The sequence below is a fragment of the Falco punctatus genome (genome assembly GCF_963210335.1).
Source record: "Falco punctatus genome assembly, chromosome: 13".
NCBI classification, from domain to species: Eukaryota; Metazoa; Chordata; class Aves; order Falconiformes; family Falconidae; genus Falco; species Falco punctatus.
Genome location: NC_137593.1, coordinates 30,116,382 through 30,135,454, shown reverse-complemented (window position 1 = coordinate 30,135,454; position 19,073 = coordinate 30,116,382). Strand labels below are relative to the sequence as shown.

Genomic DNA, 19,073 nt, shown 5'->3' with positions numbered 1-19,073 from the left:
GCCAGGGTCCATCAGGGCTGGCATCCATGGGTTTGGTGTCCACCTGGACCAGGGTCCATCAGTGTTGGCATCCATGGGTTTGGTGTCCACCTGGACCATGGTCCATCAGAGTTGGCATCTGTTGGGCTGGTGTCCATCTGGACCAGGGTCCATCCAACCCAGTGCCCACCCAGGCTGGCATCCCTTGGGCTGGTGTCCACCTGGACCATGGTCCATCTGGGCTGGCATCCATGGGTTTGGTGTCCACCTGCACCATGGTCTATCAGGGTTGGCATCAGTTGAGCTGGTGTCCATCTGGACCATGGTCTATCCAGCCCAGTGCCCACGCAGGCTGGCATCCGTTGGGCTGGTGTCCATCTGGACCATGGTCCATCTGGGCTGGCATCCATGGGTTTGGTGTCCACCTGGCCCAGGGCTGATCCCTGATGACATCCCTTGGCTCAGGGTCTGTCTGGACCAGGGTCCACCCAGGCCGGCACCCATAGAACCAGCATCTGTTGGACCAGGATTCATCTAGACCATCACCCATCAGGCCAGCATCCACCTAGATCACCATCCAACCTCTCCCGCACCCATCCAGACCAGGATCCAGAGGGCTGGTCCTCACTGCAGAGGAGAGAAGAAACCGTGACCAGCCCCACCACCACCTCCACCAACCCACCACCCTCCCAGCCATGCCAGCTGGACCAGACACCCCAACCGGGCACCCAACCTCCAAGCCATGAAGATGCCACCGATGCTCACCTTGAAGCCATGCCAGGTCTCAATCTCATGGAAGAGGGAGTTGCCGGGGCAGCTGGTGTGACCCATCTGGCGGTGGCCACGTAAGGTGTAGTTGGGATGGAGCCGGCCAGTCCTCACGGCACAGGGCAGGAGATTGTCCCGCACCAGGGCAATGGCATCATGGTCTGGCAAGGTGGTCGAGAAGTCTCCAACGTAGCTGACGCCGTAGCCTTTGGTGTTGTAGCCTTTGGTGTGGGCACCCACCCAGTGCCAACCTCGACCTTGGTACAGGTACCCATCTGACCCCACCACGAAGCTGCAAGCACCCACGGGTCAACCTGAGCCACCCAGGGATGGGTGGTGGGGACCACGGTGGGGTGATGGTGACAGGGTCTCACCTGTAGCCAATGTCATCCCAACCACGGGTGTCCTGGTGGAAGCGTTGCATGGCACGCATGGCACGGGCGCAGGCGGTGAAGGTGCGGCACGGAGCGCTGGGTATGAAGGTGTGATGGATATAGACGGAGCCCAAGGGGAGGGTCAACGGTTTGGGGGTGCCCCGGTAGGGACGGGCACCCCACATGCACCGGGGCACGATGGCCGGGCACGCTGCGAGGGAAGGCAGGTGGTGGAGGAAGGGGACATGCCTGGTCCCATGGGCGGCTGGACCCATGGCAGTGTCCCCTGGGGGTCTTGGGGACATGGAGCATCTGCCCAGCTGAGGAACACCTTGGCCTGGGACATGATGGTGTCCCCTGGGGGTCTTGGGGACACGGAGCATCTGCCCAGCTGAGGGACACCTTGGCCTGGGACATGGTGGAGGTGGGTGTCTTGGGGACATGGAGCATCTGCCCAGCTGACGGACACCTTGGCCTGGGACATGATGGTGTCCCCCTGAGGTCCCCTCATCTAGGGGTAACTGAGGACACACTGGTGTCCAGCCAGGGGACATGGTGGTGTCCATCCAGGGGACACAGCGGTGGTGGCCACCATGCCAAGCCACATGTCACCACTGAGCTCTCAAAGCTTGACTCCCCTCGGTGCCACCTACACAGCGGTGCCACCAGAGACCCCACCCCCACCCAGGGTGCAGCTCTCCACCCACCCTCCCACCCAATTTTTTTTGGGGGGGGACAGAAGATCTGCTCCCACCACCCAGTGCCACCTCCCTACCCACATAGACCTCCGTGAAGTCCCTTGCTGCTTGGCGAGCAATGGCCACCACCTCCTCCGGCTCCACGTCCTCCAGGAGCTCCCGCGTGGGTGGCAGCACCTGCAGCACCCTCAGCATCGCCGCCACCTCCTCCTCCAGCTTCTCCGGTGCCACCAGCGCCCCAAAATCTCGCCGCCGGTAACTGCTGGGTGGTCGCCCCTTCTCCGTGCCGTTGCCCGTCCCATAGTAGCCCCGGAGGAGATCGGCGAGTGGGACGGGTGCTTGGGCCAGCTGGGCACCCAACAGCACCCCATCCATCGCCGCGTTGGCGACGGCATCGGGGATGGGGGAGGGGGGTCCCAGCAGGGTGTAGTTTTGGGGGTCATTGACGTCATCCCAACAGCCGGCGGGTCCCAGCGCCGGCTGGTGGCCACCACTGTCACGGGCCAAGAGGAAGGATGTCCCCAAGGCTTCGGTGATGGTGACGGCGTAGAGCGCATCGACGGGTGGCTCCAGGGTGGGGACAGCCCACCCCAACGCCCGCCTGAGGCCAACCTCGATGCCGGCGAGGAGGGGTCCCAGGGTGACGGTGGAGCCGTCGGGTGCCAGCACTGCGCCGCGCTCGGGCGCTGCGGTGTCGTGGTGGAGGAGTTGGGTGAAGAGCAGCCACTGCTCGCGGCTGAGCGTTGGTGGGGCTGCTGGGACAGTGGGTGGGTGGCCCAGCACCGCGCGGCACCCCGGGGTGCTGCAGGCACCCAGTGCCCGCGCCAGCTCCGGCACGACGCTGGCGAAGCCGCGGCTGGTTGACTCCAGGGCTTCCACCATCTCCACCACGGAGTCCATGTGGCGCGGTGGGAGACCTGCAACGGGGGACAGGGGGACCTGCAGGGGCACCCATGGGTGCAGGGGGTGGCTGGAGTGTCCTGGGGTGGGGGGGGGGGGCTTGGGGTGGGGGGATGTGCCCGAAACAGGGGGGATGCACCCAAAATTTGGGGGGATGCACCCAGAACAGGGGGGATGCACCCAAAAAACTGGGGGAATGCACCCAAAATGGGAGGGAAAGCACCCAGAAAAAGGAAAATGCACCCAAAACTGGATGAATGCAGCTAAAACTGGGTGCAAGCACCCAAAACAAAAGCTAAAATTGGGGTGAAAGCACACAAAACTGGGTGAATGCACCCAAAATGGGAGGGAAAGCACCCAAAACTGGGTGAAAGCACCCAAAACTGGGCAAATGCACCTAAAATTGGGTGAAAGCACCCAAAACTGGAGGGAAAGCACCCAAAACTGGGTGAAGGCACCTAAAACTGGGTGAAAGCACCCAAAACCCGGGTGAAAACACCCCAAAACAAGGCAAAACCCCCCCAAATCAGGACGACCGCACCTGCTGCCAGCACCCAGAACCCAAATCCCCCCCAAACTGGGTGCAGCCCCCACCCCCGCCCCACCCACGTGGGCACGAATTTGGGCTCAAATCGCCCTAATTAGGGGGAAAAACCCAACCAGCTGGCGGGATTGTGGCTCGAAAACGGGCTGGGAGAAGCCCCTGCGGTTGGCACACGTGTGGTGGTGTGTTGGAGCGTGTTGTGGCGTGTCGCTGCACCTCGGGGTGCGTCGTGGTGTATTGTGGTATGTGGTGATGTGTTATGGCATGTTGTGGCATGTCGTGGCATGTTGTGGTATGTTATAGGGTGTTGTGGGGTGTTGCCTTGGCGTGTCGTGGTGTGCTGTGGTATGTTATGTGATGTCGTGACGTGTCGTGGCGTGTTGTGGTATGTTATGGGGTGTTGTGGGGTGTTGCCATGGCGTGTCATGGCATGTTGTGGTATGTTACAGGGTGTTGCTGTGGGGTGTTGCCGTGGCGTGTTGCAGTATGTAACGGGGTGTTGTGGGGTGTTGTTGTGACGTGTCGCGGCGTGTCGTGGTATGTTATAGGGTGTTGTGGGGTGTTGCCGTGGCGTGTTGTGGCGTGCCGCGGTATGTTACGGGGTGTTGCCGTGGGGCGTGTCGCGGTGTGGCGTGGGGTGTGCCTACCTGCGGCGTGCTGGGCGCAGAGGCTCAGCACCAGGAGCCAGGGGATCGTGGCGCAGGACATGGCCCCCGTCGCGGTGTCCCGTGTTGCGGCCGCGCCGGACTTTGTCCCTGCACCCAGGCCCCGATGTCACCGGGGGTGGGGGGGGACACGGGACGGGGCGGGGTGGCACACGTGTGTGTGGTGTCAGTGCTTCCAGCGGGGCAGCACACATGTGTTTGGGGGGGTAACACGGGGAGGGGGGGGAGGAAGGGGCTACACACGTGTGCATGCATGTGCGCATGTGCATATGTACATGCGTGTGCATTGCATGTGCACGGGGTGCGTGTGCAGACATATGGTGCATGGAGGGTTGTGCGTGCATACGTGTGCACACATGTGTACACGTGGTTGGGGGGTGCACAGGGCGTGTGCATGCGCTCTTACATGCGTGCAAACGCGTGTGAGCCCATGGCATTGCCATGTGTGCCCATGGCATTGGCTCGTGTGTGCAAGCAAAGGATGAATGTGTGTGCACACGTGTGTGCCCATGGCATTGGCATGTGTGTGCAGGCAAAGGATACATGTGTGCACACGTGTGTGCATGTGCATGCAGAGGGGTGCGTGTGCCACAAGGGGGGTGGCATGGTCAAGGGGTGGCAGCTGGGGGAGGGGACAGTGGGGTCAGGGTGGTGACATCTGGGGGGACAGTGGTGACAGGGAGGTGGCATCTGGGGGGACAGAGGGGTGGCATCTGTGGGTGGGCAGTGGGGACAGGGTGGTGACATCTGGGGGGACATTGGGGACCAGGGGGGTGGCACCTGGGGGGACAGGGAGGTGACAAAGTGGTGGCACCCTGGGACAACGTCCCCAGGACACACGTTGCCACAAAGCCACCAGGCTGCGCACGATGCCACCCGTCGTGGGGACACGTGACACGGTGGTGCCACCCAACCTTTGCCTTGTCCCCAGGCGGCGGGTGCCATGTCGGTGGCCTGGGCGCTGTGTCCCCTGGGGGTGCTGGCCATCATCACCCTGCTGCTGGCCCTGCTGCTGCGGTGGCTTTGGGATGTCGTGGTCACTGTCACCCGCTTTGGAGCCACCTGCCACCAACTGCGCCGCTTCCCCCGGCCGCCATGGCAGAGCTGGCTGCTGGGTCACACCGGCATGGTGAGGGGACAGCGGCGGGGACAACGGGGTGGCACCTGGAGGGGAGTGGGGACAGGGGCGTGGCATCAAAGGGAAAGTGGGGACGGGGGGGGGGTGTGGGGTGGCACCTGGGGGGACACTGGGGACAGTGGGGGGACAGTGGTGACAGGTTGGTGGCACCTGGGGGGGACATTTGGGACAGGGGGGTGGCATCTTGGGGGGACAGTGGTGAAAGGGGGGTGGCTCCTCAGGGGGACAGTGGGGACAGGGGGTGGCACCTGGTTGGATGACAGTGGGGACAGGTTGGTGGCATCTGGGGGGACGTTGGGGACAGGGGGGTGGCATCTGGGGGGGACAGTGGGGACAGCGGGGTGGCATCTGGGGGGGACAGTGGGGAGAGGGTGGTGGCATCTGGGTGGGGGACAGTGGGGACAGCGGGGTGGCATCTGGGTGGACATTGGTGACAGGGGGGTGGCACCTTGGGGGGAGAGTGGGGACAGCGGGGTGGCACCTGGGGGGGATGGTGACAGTGGGGACAGCGTGGTAGCAGCTGGGGGGGACATTGGTGACAGGGGGTGGCACCTGGGGGGGACAGGTGGGACATGTTGGTAGCATCTGGTGGGAAAAGCAAAGAGAGGGTGGTGGCACCTAGGACAGGGGACAGTGGGGACAGCGGGGTGGCATCTGGGTGGACATTGGTGACAGGGGGGTGGCACCTTGGGGGGAGAGTGGGGACAGCGGGGTGGCACCTGGGGGGGATGGTGACAGTGGGGACAGCGTGGTAGCAGCTGGGGGGGACATTGGTGACAGGGGGTGGCACCTGGGGGGGACAGGTGGGACATGTTGGTAGCATCTGGTGGGAAAAGCAAAGAGAGGGTGGTGGCACCTAGGACAGGGGACAGTGGGGACAGGGCGCCACCACGTAAGTTCTTAGCGACCCCAGGTCCATCTGTGAACCCAAGCTGAGACTGTCCCCAAGGCTGGCCATGACCTGGGGACACCCCTGTCCCCACAGCCCTGGGGACAAGGGTGTCCCCAAGGCTGTCACTGAGCTGCGCGGTGCCACAGGGGAAGAGCACGGAGGAGGGGCTGCAGCAGGTGGATGAGTTGGTGGCCCAGTATTGTCACTGCTGCCTGTGGTGGCTCCTGCCGTGGTTGCCCATCCTGCGCTTCTTCCACCCCAGCACCCTCCGCCCCATCCTGATGGCCCCAGGTAGGACACAAGGGCCACCAGCCCACCCTGAGGGTCCCCAGGGTCACCCCAGGGCCAGCCCAGGGAGCACCCAAATACCCAATGGTGGCCACCAACCTGTCCTTGAGGGCCACCTCCAGGTGTCACCATGGCCACCCCAGTGGCCTGGTGGCACCCAAACTCCCATCCTGAGGTGGTTATGGGTGCAGACAGGGGGTCCCCTCTCCCTAGCCTGGCCCCCCCCCCCCCCCGCCTGCCCCTCAGGGGACCCGATGCCACCCTGGTGCCACCTGTCACCATCTCCTGCTCACCTCCCTCACAGCATCCGTCGCCCCCAAGGACCAGCTCTTCTACGGCTTCCTCAAGCCCTGGCTGGGTGAGTGGTGCTGGGGGGGTGGGTGGGACGGGGGGGGGGAGGGGCAGCACCCATGGGTGCCCCCCCGATGGAGCCGGGTGACCTCCCCCAGGTGATGGGCTCCTGCTGAGCGCCGGGAAGAAGTGGGCTCAGCACCGGCGCCTGCTGGCACCCGCCTTCCACCGGGATGTCCTCAAACCCTACGTGGCCATCTTCAACCAGAGCACCCACGTCATGCACGTGAGCACCCATCCCCCTGCCCCTCCTCCCCCACCCCCCAGCCCTCCTCCGGCACCCATCCCCCTCCCCCCCCAGGCCAAGTGGCGGGCGGCGGCGGAGGCGGTGGGGGGCACAGTGGCGCTGGAGGTGCTGGAGCAGCTCAGCCTCCTCACCCTGGACACCCTCCAGAAGTGCATCTTCAGCCACGAGAGCCACTGCCAGGAGTGAGTGTCACCGTCACCCTGTGTCGCCCCCCAGGGACCCCCACACTGTCCCCATCGCCCCTTACCAGGGTCACACACAAGGGACCCCCCCTGACCCTGGTGCTGTCCCTTGCTGGGGTCTCCTGCCCTGGTTGGGTCCCCCCTGAGCTTTGTACCCATCAAGTTGTACCCATCAAGGTCCCCATCACCCCAACATTGTCCCCCCACCCCAACTCTGTCCCTCCTGGGGTCACCCCATCTTCCCCCCATCAGGGTGTCCCCCCCTCGGGCTCTGAGTCCCCCCATGGTGTCACCAAACATCCTCATGGGGAGGGGGCCTTCCACCACCTCATGTCCCTGCTGAAGCTCACCACGGCCAGGGGGGTGGTGGCCCTCGGTGGCCCCTGGTGGCCACCCCCAGCGGTGCCCAGTGCCCCCCAGGCAGCCCAGCGAGTACATCAAGGCCATCATGGAGCTGAGCACCTTGGTGGTGAGACGCCAGCGCCACCCGCTCCATCACCCAACGTGGCTCTACCACCTCTCGGCTGACGGGCGCCGCTTTGCCCGGGCCTGCGCCACCGTGCACAGCTTCACCGCTGCCGTGGTGCAGCGGCGGCGCCAGGCCCTCGAGCGCCTTGGCCACCAAGCCTGGCTGGAGAGCCACCAGGGACGGAGCATGGACTTCATTGACCTTCTTCTGCTTGCTAAGGTCATGCCGCGGCAAGATGGTGTGGCCATGGGCAGGGCTGGCCATAGGGTGGTGGCAATAGTGGGATGGTGGTGGCCAAGCGGATGGTGATGGCCATGGGAAAGTTTGGTCATAGAGTGGTGGTCATCACAGGATGGTGGTGGCCAAGGGAAAGGTTGGCCATAGGGTGGTGGTCATCATGGGATGGTGGTGGCCATGGGAAAGTTTGGCCATAGGGTGGTGGCCGTAGTGGGATGGTGGTGGCCATGGAAAAGGTTGGCCATAGGGTGGTGGTCATCATGGGATGGTGGTGGCCAAGGGAAAGGTTGGCCATAGGGTGGTGGTCATCATGGGATGGTGGTGGCCAAGGGGTTGGTGGTGGCCATGGGGAGGGTTGGCCATAGGGTGGTGGTTGTCATGGGATGGTGGTGGTCAAAGGAAAGGTTGGCCATAGGGAGGTGGCTACAGTAGGATGGTGGTGGCCAAGGGGATGGTGGTGGCCATGGGGAGGGTTGGCCATAGGGTGGTGGCTCCAGGGGACATCTTGACTGCCACGCTCCCCCTGGCAGGACGAGGACGGCAACCCCCTGTCGGATGAGGACATCTCGGCGGAGGCCGACACCTTCATGTTTGAGGGTGAGGAAGAGCCACCAGGTGCCATCGGAGGTGGGGGACAGGCATGTCCCCAGGCTCAGCCCTTGTCCCCTCAGGCCACGACACGACGGCCAGTGGCTTGGCGTGGCTGCTCTACAACCTGGCCTGCCACCCCCACCACCAGGAGCGGTGCCGCCAGGAGGTCCACGAGCTCCTCAAGGGCAGGGATGTGCAGGACATTGAATGGTGAGATGTCCCCAAGTGACGTCCCCTGGCCAGCCAGCTTGGGGACCCCGGTGCCACCGTGTGTCCCCCCCTCCAGGGAGGACCTGTCCCACCTGCCCTTCACCACCATGTGCATCAAGGAGAGCCTCCGCCTGCACCCCCCCGTCACCGCTGTGTCGCGGCGCTGCACCGAGGATGTCACCCTGCGCGATGGACGCATCATCCCCAAGGGTACAGCTTGCCCAGGGCGTGGGGTGTCCCCAGTGTCCCCGTCCCTCCTTGTCCCCTGTCCCTAAGGTGGCTGTTTCTATCCCACCAGGGGTCATCTGCCTGATGAGCATCTACGGGACCCACCACAACCCCGACGTCTGGCCCGAGCCCCAGGTGGAGCCACCTGGTCCTGGTGGCACCAGGGATTGTCACCATGGGCAGGGACAACTGTGTGACGATGTCCATGTCATCCCAGGTCTACAACCCATTGAGGTTCAGCCCGGAGAACAGCAAGGAACGGTCCCCGTTGGCCTTCATACCCTTTTCCGCTGGTCCCAGGTAAGATGTGGTGGGAACACAAGTGTCCCCACGTGTCACCTCCCCCAGCCTGCTTGGCTTCAAGGTGGAGTGGTTGTCCCCAAGCCATGCCATCACGGGGACAACACCACCCCCCTGATTTGGGGAGGTTCCACCATCTGCTCCACCACCTTGATCATCACGGGGACAACACCGTCCCCCTGGTTTGGGGAGGTTCTACCATCTGCTCCACCACCTTGATGGGGGTGGGGTGGGGTCTGCTGTCCCCCCTGGGGAGGTGACAGAGGGAACGTGGTGGCAGGAACTGCATCGGGCAGAGCTTCGCCATGGCCGAGCTGAAGGTGGTGGTGGCACTGACGGTGACACGCTTCGCTGTCCGGCTGGACACGGGGCGGCCACCGCGGCGCAAGACCGAGCTCATCCTCCGCACCGAGGACGGGCTCTGGCTGCTGCTGGAGCCACTGCCAGGGGTGGCCTGAGGGACACGGGACAGCCCGCATGGTGGGTGGCCTGTCCCAATGAGGAGCGGTGAATAAATGGTGGCACCAAGGGGACGGTGTCGTAGTGGTGGGGGTGTTGGGGAGGATGGGTTGTCCTCCATCAGGTGTCACCTCCGTGCCACGTGTGACCATCCCGGCATGGACATGTCCTCCTGGGCCACATGTCACCACCCATGGTCATGTCCCATCATGCCACATGTCACTGTCCATGAATGTATCTCCCCATGCCACATGTCACCATCCATGGACAAGTCCTCCTGGGCCACATATCACCATCCATGGTCATGTCCTCCTGGACTGTGTGTAACCACCCATGGTGATGTCCTCCTGGGCCACATGTCACCGTCCATGGACATGTCCCCTGGGCCGCATGTCACTGTCCATGGATGCATCTCCCCATGCCACATGTCACCATCCATGAACATGTTCTCCTGGGCCACATGTCACCAAGCATGGACGTGTTCGCCTGGACCACTTGTCACCACCCATGGTCATGTCCTCCTGGGCCACATGTCACCATCCATGGACATGCCTCCCCATGCCACATGTCACTGTCCATGAACTTGTCCCATCATACTACATGTCACTGTCCTGGCACGGAGATACATGTGACACGCCCCCCTCCAACCCCCCAGGTCACGGCAGGGGCGGGGAGGCAGCACCGGCGCTGTGTGGGTGTAGCCATGGCGGGGCAGGCGTGGCCAGAGTGGGGGCGGGCGTGGCCATGACCGGAGAGGCTTAACTTCAGACCACTGGGTGTGACCACAGCCGGGTGGGCGTAGCCAGAGCGGCGTTAGGCGTGGCCGTGACCATAGCCGGATGGGCTCGGCTAGAGCGGGAGTGGGCGTGAGCACAGCCGGGTGCGCGTAGCCAGAGCGGGGGTGGGCGTGGCCATGATCGGGTGGCCATAACCACAGCCGGGTGGGCGTGGCCATAGCCAGATGGGCTCGCCTAGAATGGGGGTGGGCGTGAGCACAGCCGAGTGGGTGTGTCCAGGGCGGGGGTGGGCGTGGCTATAACCGGATGGGCTCGGCTAGAACGGGGGTGGGCGTGAGCACAGTCGAGCGGGCGTGTCCAGAGAGGGGGTGGGCGTGGCCATAGCCGGATGGGCTCGGCTAGGGCTGGGGTGGGCGTGAGCACAGCCGGGTGGGCGTAGCCAGAGCGGGGGTGGGCGTGGCCATGACCGGGTGGGCATAACCACAGCCGGGTGGGCGTAGCCATAGCCGGATGGGCTCGGCTAGAGCGGGGGTGGGCGTGAGCACAGCCGGGTGGGCGTGGCCAGAGGGGGGGTGGGCGTGGTCATGACCGGTTGGGCATAACCACAGCCGCGTGGGCGTGGCCAGGGCAGAGTAGGCGTGCCCAGAGCCGGGTGGGCGTGCCCACGCAGTGCCTTCCCGTCACGTGATGCAGGCGGCGAAGCCGCGCTGAGGGGGCGCCATGGCGGCCCCGTCCGGTGAGCGGCCCCGGAGGCTGCGGGGGGGGCTCGGGGCGGGGGAAGGGGTCGGCCCCGTCCGGTGAGCGGCCCGGGGGGGCGCGGGCTGGGCCGGTGCTGCCCCGCGGGGCCTGCGCTCCCCCCCCCGGTAACGGCCGTTTCCCCTCAGAAACCGAGCGGCTGCTGGGCCGCGGGCCCGGTTACGGCACGGCGGAGGCCCCGGCGGTGGCGGAGGAGGAGGAGCTGCGCCGCCGCCTCAAGTATTTCTTCATGAGCCCCTGCGACAAGTACCGGGCCCGCGGGCGGCGGCCCGTGAAGCTGGGGCTGCAGCTGGCCAAGATCCTCCTGGTCACCGTCCAGGTGCGGGGACACCGGGGGGTGGGGACACCGGGACACCGGGGGGGGGGGGGGTGCACGGGGACATCGGGAGGGGAGGTGCGACGCTGGGGAGGGGTGGCCCTGGGGAATGTGGACACCAAGGGGGAGGGGTGGCCCTGGGGAACGGTGACACTGGGCACCGGTGCATGGGGACATCACGGAGGGATGGCCCTGGGGAACGGTGGTCCTGGGGAACAGTGACACTGGGCACCAGGGCATGGGGACACTGGGGGGGGTGGCACTGGGATACCGGGGGGAGGGGGTGACACTGGGGAATGGTGACAGCGGGCACCGGGGCGTGGGGACAGGATCCCCTGGGACATGGGGACAGCAGGGAGGGGGAGCCCAGGGTGGTACTGAGTGGCAGAGGGACACGGGGACATGAGGCGTTGGGGGGGACGACAATGACACGGGGGCTCTGAGCACTGAAGGTGACCTCTGAGGTGGGCACTGGGCCTGGGGACGGCGGAGTGGACACCCCCAGCAAGGCTTGGGGACATGGTGGGGAGTGGTGGGGGTTTTTGGGGGGGCTTGGGGACAGCGGGGGACTCGGGAAAGGTCCCCTGGGATAGTTGGGGTCCTTTGGGATGACCCTGGTGGCACATCCCTGGGGCTGGGTGACACACACTGGGGTGGCTCAGGCAGTGGGTAATGCCGGGGTGCCCAAAAAAAAGGGGGGGGAGGGGAGGGGCAGAAAGTTTGTCCCTGCTCAGGGTGGCACTGGCTCCCAGACAGGCACCAGGCTCCATCCTGGGTCTGTGGTGGGACACGTGGATGTCCCCAAGAAGGTGGTCCATGTCCCCAAGGAGATGGTCCCTGCCCCGTATGTGGTGAAACACATGGGTGTCCCCAAGGAGATGGTCCTCACCCCGTATGTGGTGGGACACGTGTGTGTCCCCAGGGAGACAGTCCATGTCCCCAAGGAGATGGTCCTCGCCCCCTCAGTGGTGGGACATGTGTGTGTCCCCAGGGAGATGGTCCTTGCCTCATCTGTGGTGGGCCATGTGGATGTCCCCAAGGAGATAGTCCATGTCCCCAGGGAGATGGTCCTTGCCCCGTCTGTGGTGGGACATGTGTCTCCCTCCAAGGAGATGGTCCGTGACCCCATCTGTGGTGGGACACATGCATGTCCCCAAGGAGATGGTCCATGTCCCCAGGGAGATGGTCCATGACTCCATCTGTGGTGGGACACATGCATGTCCCCAAGGAGATGGTCCATATCCCCAGGGAGATGGTCCATGACTCCATCTGTGGTGGGACACATGCATGTCCCCAAGGTGATGGTCCACAACCCCATCTGTGGTGGGACACTTGCGTGTCCCCAAGGAGATGGTCCATGTCCCCAAGGAGATGGTCCTCTCCCTATCTGTGGTGGAAGAGGAGCTTTGCCACAGAACAGGCAGCAGAAGAGGTTTTGGGATGACCAGATGGAGATGGGGACAACCTCAGTGACGTGCAAGCTGGTCCTTGTCATCTTGGGGTCACCCAAGCGTCGGGTGGTGGCATTTTGCCTCCTGTGAGCTCCTTTGGGGCGAAACGGCCACGTTTTGGGGGGGGTGGTGCTGGAGCTGCTGGGGCGGGGGTTTCATCGTGGTGTCCTTTGTCCCTCAGCTCATTCTTTTTGGGCTCAGCAACCAGATGGTGGTGACGTTCAAGGAGGAGAACACCGTTGCCTTCAAGCACCTCTTCCTGAAGGACTACGTGGACGGCGCCGACGACTCTTACGCCGTCTACACGCAACGCGACCTCTACGAGCGCATGTTTTATGCCGTGGAGAAGGTGAGATCTGTGGGGAGAGCGGGACACAGAGGGTCACCTCCAAGATGCTGAGGGCATCTCCTTCTCCAGTACTTGGCCATTCCCAACGAGACCATCGGCCGCTATGCCTACGTGCAGGGCGAGAGCGGCGGGAACCACTCGGCCCTCATGCTGTGCCAGCAGTATTACCGTAAGGGACGCATCGATCCGGCCAACGACACCTTCAACATAGACCCCAAGATTGTCACAGGTGGGTTTTGGGGACGGTGAGGCTGAGAGTCCTGGTCCCGCAGCTCCTGCTGGCTCCTTGAGGAGCTTTTTGGTCCTTATTTTGCCCTTGGGAAGGGTCCGAGGGGTCTGTGGGGTGGGGGGCTTGGGCTTCCCTGAAGATGCTTCTCCCTTCCTGCAGACTGCCTGGGGGTGGACCCTGAGGACCCACAGCCTCTTCCTCCAGAGCTGGAGCGCAGCTACAAGAACTTCACCCTCAAATTCCACAAGTAATCACCGATCTCGTCCCTACGAGCCTGGGGACATCCCGTTGGCACAAAGTGGGGACCCCAATGTGGGGTATTCCTGGTGCTGAAGCCCGCTGCCAGGGTGGAAAAGCCCCCGAAGTTGTGGGGTTTTTTGTTTGCTTTTTTTTTTTTAATAAAAAAACCAGTCATGGGATAGAAATAAATCCCCCCGGGGGGATGTGAAACCGGTGAGGTTGCACAACAGAGCAGCTGATTTCCAGCCCCAGCTCCATCTCCGAGGCAACGCAACTGTTCTGCAACACCCAAAATCCTTCCACGGGGTTTTTTTTCCATGGCCAAGCCCTGTGGTTGTTACCGGCACGGGCCAGGCGCCGTCTTTTGCCCGGTGGTGTGGAGAGGGATGCTGACAGCGAGAGACGCCACATAGCTCGTGGCATCGTTTCTTCCAGAGGGTTCAGCCTCCCCCCTGAAGCAAAAGTCACTGGTGCTGGGGCAGGTGGGGTGTGAAATGCTCCTCTCGAGCTGGAGACACCTTCTCCCGGGGTTTTATGCACCCCCAGGGGAGGTTTTTCCCTCCTGTCATCAGTTATTTGACTTGGGGGGTTGTGTTTGGGGGGGGGTTTGGGGGGGTCTGACTGGGCTGAGACCCCCTGGACCAGCAGAAGTCACTGGTGCTGGGGCAGGTGGGGTGTGATTTGCTCCTCTCAAGCTGGAGACACCACCTCCCAGGGTTTTACGCACCCCCAGGAGAGGTTTTTCCCTCCTGTCATCAGTTCTTTGACTCGTGGGGGTGTGTTTTGGGGGGGGGGGTCTGAGTGGGCTGAGACCCCCTGGATGAGCCCCAGCAGGAGGAATAACAATTATCCGTCCCCTCCCACAGGCTCATCAACGTCACCATCCAGTTCAAGCTGAAAGCCATCAACATCCAAACCATCATCAACAACGAGATCCCCGACTGCTACACCTTCACCATCACCGTGAGTGCGTCGGCACCGCTCCCCGGCGGGGGGGGTGACATCCCTGGGGGGGACGTGGGGCTGGGGAGCGTCCCAGCAGCGAGGAGCTGCCGGGTGGTTTCCAACCATCTCACTCTTCTCCAGATCACGTTTGACAACAAGGCGCACAGCGGCCGGGTGAAAATCCACCTGGACAACCGGGCCGACATCAAGGAGTGCAAAGATCACAGCGTCTTTGGCCGAGGTGGGAGCTGGGAGGGCGTGACAAAGCTGGTGTCCATCCCCAGTTGGGTGCTGGGGGCTGTGTGGGGGGGCTCAGGGTGCTCCTGGGTGACTGTCCCCCTCCTTGCAGGTGACAACTCCTTCCGGCTGTTCTTTGACGTCATCGTCATCCTCGTCTGCTCGCTGTCCTTCATCCTCTGCGCTCGCTCCATCATCCGGGGCCTGATGCTGCAGCATGTGAGTGGGGGGGGGAAGGGGGGGTCGGGAAGCGGTGTGACCGTAGCCCCCCTCCGTGGTGTAACCACGATGGGAGGGGGACCCAACCCTGGTGTTCCACCCCCCTGGAGCTGCTCCCCCTGCACCAAACCCCAGTGGTGGCACCACAGCCCACGGCACGGCCACCACCAGGAGCCGGCAGAACAGACCCTGGCGCTGCTTGGCCCCCCAAAAAAACTTGGATTTGGGGGGGGTGGGGGGGACACTTTTCCAGCCCAGACGATTTTTGGAGGAGACCCTTTCCCAGCAGGCATCCCCCAAGCTGTGGGGTGCTGTGGGATGGGTCAGGTTCTCCAGGCTGGTGGATGGGGAGCGTCCCTGGTGGGACGTGGGGCTGGGGCTGGGGCTGGGGAGCGTCCCTGGTGGGGACGTAGTTTTTTTTTTTTTCCCCTCTGCCCGCAGGAATTCAGCCGGTTCTTCCAGCGCCGGTACAACCAGCGCGTGTGCCTGTCGGACCGCATGGAATTCCTCAACGGCTGGTACATCCTGCTGGTGATCAGCGATGTCCTCACCGTGCTGGGGACCGTCATGAAGATCGGCATCGAATCCAAAGTACGGGCAGGACGGGGAGCGGAGCAGAAGTTTGGAGGTCCTGGGTGTCCCCACGCTCCGGGGAGGGGACGGTTCCCCGTGACAAGCCACGACAGCCACCCTTGGGTGCTGGCGATGCGTTATCCGCCCCGGTGGAGCTGCCCTGGATGCCATCAGAGCCTTGGTGGCAGGCTAGGGGGTCCTCGAGTGGGACCCCCAGAAGCCGCCTCTCCCCTTGGGACAGGGAGATGGTGCCAAAGGGTCTTGTTTGGTGGCACCAGGATTTCGCTTGTGGCTGGTGGAGAGGGTGTTGGGGGTTTGGGAACAGCTTTGGGGACTTCAGGGGGGTGGGGGTGGCTGTCCCTCAGCCCCGTGCCACCTCTGTCCCGGCAGAATTTCGCTGGCTACGACATCTGCAGCATCCTGCTGGGCACCTCCACGCTGCTGGTCTGGGTCGGGGTCATTCGCTACCTCACCTTCTTCCAGAAGTACAACGTGAGTGCACCAGCGAAGGGGGGAGCGTGTCCCCTGGGAGCCCAGGGGACAATTTTCCAGGTTGGGAATGACCGGCCTGGTCTGGCCCTCAGCACCTGGGGGAGCTCAGGCTCATCCTACACCTGCTGCGTGTGTCCCCAGGGTCCCCATCCTGCTCTGCCGGGGACCATGGGGGGGGGTGTGTCTCCCAGGGTGCTTTGAACTGCTGGGGATGGGGTGGGGGTGGGGGTCCCGTTCTGCCGGGGTTGATCCTGAGTGGATTTTCCTCCACCAGATCCTCATTGTCACGCTCCGGGTGGCCCTCCCCAACGTCATCCGCTTCTGCTGCTGCGTGGCCGTCATCTACCTGGGCTACTGCTTCTGCGGCTGGATCGTGCTGGGACCGTACCACGTCAAGGTGCTGCTCCGGGCGCTCGCCCTGCCCGCGTTGAGGGGGAGAGTGGGGGTGGACCCAATCCGGATTTGGGGGATGGGGGTTACCTACGGCGCTGTCGGTGGCATCGGGGTGGCACGTCGGGTGGCAGGGAGCGCTCGCTCCTTCTTCGGGGGCTTCCAGCAAGGGGCGGGGGGAGGGGCACAACAGCCTGCCCCGGCTTACTGGTGGTTTCTGGGTTCCCATCCCAGTTCCGCTCCCTTTCCATGGTGTCCGAGTGCCTCTTCTCCCTCATCAACGGGGACGACATGTTCGTCACCTTCGCCGAGATGCAGCAGAACAGCTACTTGGTGTGGCTCTTCAGCCAGGTCTACCTGTACACCTTCATCAGCCTCTTCATCTACATGGTCCTCAGCCTCTTCATCGCCCTCATCACCGGCTCCTACGAGACCATCAAGGTGAGGTCACATCCTGCTCTCGGAGCTGAGCTTTACGCCTCGGGGATCTGGTGGGAAGGGGGGGTCCCCATCCCGCTCGCTGGAGGGATTCAGCTTCCCTCTCCCCTTTTTTCCCCCTCCCCCACCCCCCAGCATCAGTGCGAGGGCGAGACGCCCGTCTCCCAGCTCCACACCTACATCGCCCAGTGCAAGGACAGCCCCAAATCGGGCAAGTACCGGCGGCACAGCACCTCATCCTGCTCCGTTTTCTGCTGCTGCGAGCGGTGAGTGAGCGCTACCGGTGCTGCAAGGTGTGTGTGGGGGGGTTGGGGGCAGCAAATCGGGGCTGGGGGATGCTCTGCGCCCCCCGTTACCTACCCTGCTCCCCCCTGACTCTTTTCGCTGCTGGCTCCTTGTGCGCGGCCGATTCCCACGTGGATTGTGATTTCCATCCCGTCTCCGTGCCCGCACGTCTTGCTGCCCCCCCCCCCCAATAGCTCTGTGCCTGCGGGGACCCCTCCATGTGGGTCTACCGGGCGCTCTGCACGTTCCCTGCGCCCCCCCTTCGCTGCCCCACGGCTCCCCGCTGGTTTCCAGGATTTGTTTCCCAAATGGAAGCAGCTTTTCCCCGAATTCCGTCGGATTTCCCGCCCCCCCCATTACCACCTGTGTGTCTCCCCACAGGGCTCCCCTGCAAGACAACGCGCTGCTGGTGAATTGAGGGAGGAGCCCCCACCCCCCCGCAGACCCCCGGGGATGCCCCGTGCTCCCCTCCCCCAGCCTTGAGTGCTTTTTTAATTTATTTTATCGTCTGTTTTTACCGGCTCGGGACCCCGAAGGGGTGGGGACAGACGGTGGCCGTGTCCCCTGCGCCTGGAGAACACCAGACGGATGCTTGTGGCCCCGTTAATTTTCTTAATGGACTTTTAAGCTTAACACGCTCCCAGGCCTGAACCGCAGCTGGGGCAGCCGCTCAGGGGCTCGCCGTGGGTCCTGGGACCCCTTGGATGTGTTTTAGGGGGGCTGCCTGGAGCCCCGTGACCCCACAGATGGATTTTGGGGGGCAACCTGGAGCCCTGTGACCCCACAGATGGATTTTGGGGGGCAACCTGGAGCCCTGGGACCCCACAGATGGATTTTGGGGGGCAACTTGGAGCCCTGGGACCCCACAGATGGATTTTGGGGGGCAACCTGGAGCCCTGTGACCCCACAGATGGATTTTGGGGGGCAACCTGGAGCCCTGGGACCCCACAGATGGATTTTGGGGGGCAACCTGGAGCCCTGGGACCCCACAGATGGATTTTGGGGGGCAACCTGGAGCCCTGGGACCCCACAGATGGATTTTGGGGGGCAACCTGGAGCCCTGGGACCCCACAGATGGATTTTGGGGGGCAGCCTGGAACTCTGGGACCCCACAGATGGATTTGGGGGGCAACCTGGAGCCCCCCAGCCCCTGGACTGTGTTGGGGACATGTCCCCAACCCCTTGGCTGCACTGGGGACTTGTCCCTGCCCTTGTCCCCAAGCCCCCGCCCCTTGGCCACGCTGGGGACGTTGCCGGCGTCCTTGGCCCCAAGCCCCTTGGCTACATCAAGGGCTTGTCCCCCCCCCGTTGTCCCCAGGTCCCCCACCCTCTGTCCCATCAGGGATTCATCCCTGTCCTTGTCCCTGAGCCCTACAAGTCCCCTGCTGCCATGGGGGATGGACGTGGACCTTTGTCCCCCAGCCCCGCTGCCCTGTGGCAGCAGCAGGGACTTGTCCCCAAGCTCTGCAGCCGTTCTGGGGGGGGTGGGGGGTGTCTAGGCACAAGGGACCCCCCAGGCACCTCTGTCCCCGGAGCCGCAGTTTTCCGAGCTGTTTACGTGCGGCAGGACGGGTCAAGGGCACGTTTTGTACTGGAGGAGCAGCTGCTCCCAGTTGGAGCGGGGCCAGGGGCGGCTGGAGCCAGGCCCCGCTGCCTCCTGGCCTTCCCAGCACCCAAAAAAGCCTGATTTAACCCCAAAACGGGGCCCTGGCGAGGGGGAGGGGAGCGGCTGCTCATTCCTGCGCGGAGTTGTGGCCGGTCTCAGGTCTTGCTCACCCTGGGGTTCCCCCCGGCCCCGGACCAGTTTTGGGGTCAGAGGGGGGAGTTGTGCCCCGGGGGGGGCAGGGGTGCCCCCGTGGGGCGGAATAAAGCGCCCCCCGAGATCAGTGGGTCTGT

The 19,073-nt window shown here is 63.9% G+C and overlaps 3 protein-coding genes across 4 annotated transcripts; 2 read left to right on the top strand and 1 right to left on the bottom strand.

Moving 5' to 3' along the window:
- Positions 1 to 372: 372 nt before the first annotated feature.
- On the bottom strand, positions 373 to 3,971 carry PGLYRP2 (peptidoglycan recognition protein 2; the record flags this gene model as incomplete). Its single annotated transcript, XM_080408984.1, has 4 exons — positions 373 to 1,039; positions 1,122 to 1,332; positions 1,897 to 3,345; positions 3,911 to 3,971. 4 exons carry the CDS (start codon positions 3,969 to 3,971, stop codon positions 604 to 606), a joined length of 2,157 nt encoding a protein of 718 aa, XP_080265110.1. The 3' UTR covers positions 373 to 603.
- An 834-nt stretch (positions 3,972 to 4,805) lies between these two features.
- CYP4F22 (cytochrome P450 family 4 subfamily F member 22) lies at positions 4,806 to 9,591 on the top strand. Its single transcript, XM_080409088.1, has 12 exons — positions 4,806 to 5,057; positions 6,105 to 6,249; positions 6,551 to 6,604; positions 6,696 to 6,823; positions 6,899 to 7,026; positions 7,447 to 7,714; positions 8,263 to 8,329; positions 8,404 to 8,533; positions 8,610 to 8,743; positions 8,832 to 8,896; positions 8,979 to 9,061; positions 9,342 to 9,591. Exons 1-12 carry the CDS (start codon positions 4,872 to 4,874, stop codon positions 9,517 to 9,519), a joined length of 1,566 nt encoding a protein of 521 aa, XP_080265214.1. The 5' UTR covers positions 4,806 to 4,871; the 3' UTR covers positions 9,520 to 9,591.
- A 1,288-nt stretch (positions 9,592 to 10,879) lies between these two features.
- On the top strand, positions 10,880 to 17,675 carry MCOLN1 (mucolipin TRP cation channel 1). Of its 2 annotated transcripts, XM_080409086.1 has the most exons (14): positions 10,880 to 10,993; positions 11,142 to 11,332; positions 12,962 to 13,129; positions 13,199 to 13,358; positions 13,518 to 13,605; positions 14,465 to 14,561; positions 14,685 to 14,784; positions 14,893 to 14,999; positions 15,441 to 15,590; positions 15,963 to 16,064; positions 16,339 to 16,461; positions 16,689 to 16,895; positions 17,028 to 17,158; positions 17,559 to 17,675. In XM_080409086.1, exons 1-14 carry the CDS (start codon positions 10,978 to 10,980, stop codon positions 17,593 to 17,595), a joined length of 1,677 nt encoding a protein of 558 aa, XP_080265212.1. In that variant the 5' UTR covers positions 10,880 to 10,977; the 3' UTR covers positions 17,596 to 17,675. The 2 variants fall into 2 exon arrangements, with proteins under 2 accessions (XP_080265212.1, XP_080265213.1); XM_080409087.1 differs by lacking the exon at positions 10,880 to 10,993 and having other exon boundaries at positions 11,192 to 11,332; positions 12,982 to 13,129.
- The last annotated feature ends 1,398 nt before the right edge of the window (positions 17,676 to 19,073 follow it).

Coding starts and splice junctions, on each gene's coding strand:
- CYP4F22 (XM_080409088.1), top strand. CDS start 4,872: ATGTCGGTGGCCTGGGCGCTGTGTCCCCTGGGGGTGCTGGCCATCATC. Junction 6,605..6,695: donor CTTCCTCAAGCCCTGGCTGG/GTGAGTGGTGCT, acceptor GACCTCCCCCAG/GTGATGGGCTCCTGCTGAGC. Junction 7,715..8,262: donor ACCTTCTTCTGCTTGCTAAG/GTCATGCCGCGG, acceptor TCCCCCTGGCAG/GACGAGGACGGCAACCCCCT.
- MCOLN1 (XM_080409086.1), top strand. Junction 14,562..14,684: donor GCTACACCTTCACCATCACC/GTGAGTGCGTCG, acceptor ACTCTTCTCCAG/ATCACGTTTGACAACAAGGC. Junction 17,159..17,558: donor GTTTTCTGCTGCTGCGAGCG/GTGAGTGAGCGC, acceptor GTCTCCCCACAG/GGCTCCCCTGCAAGACAACG.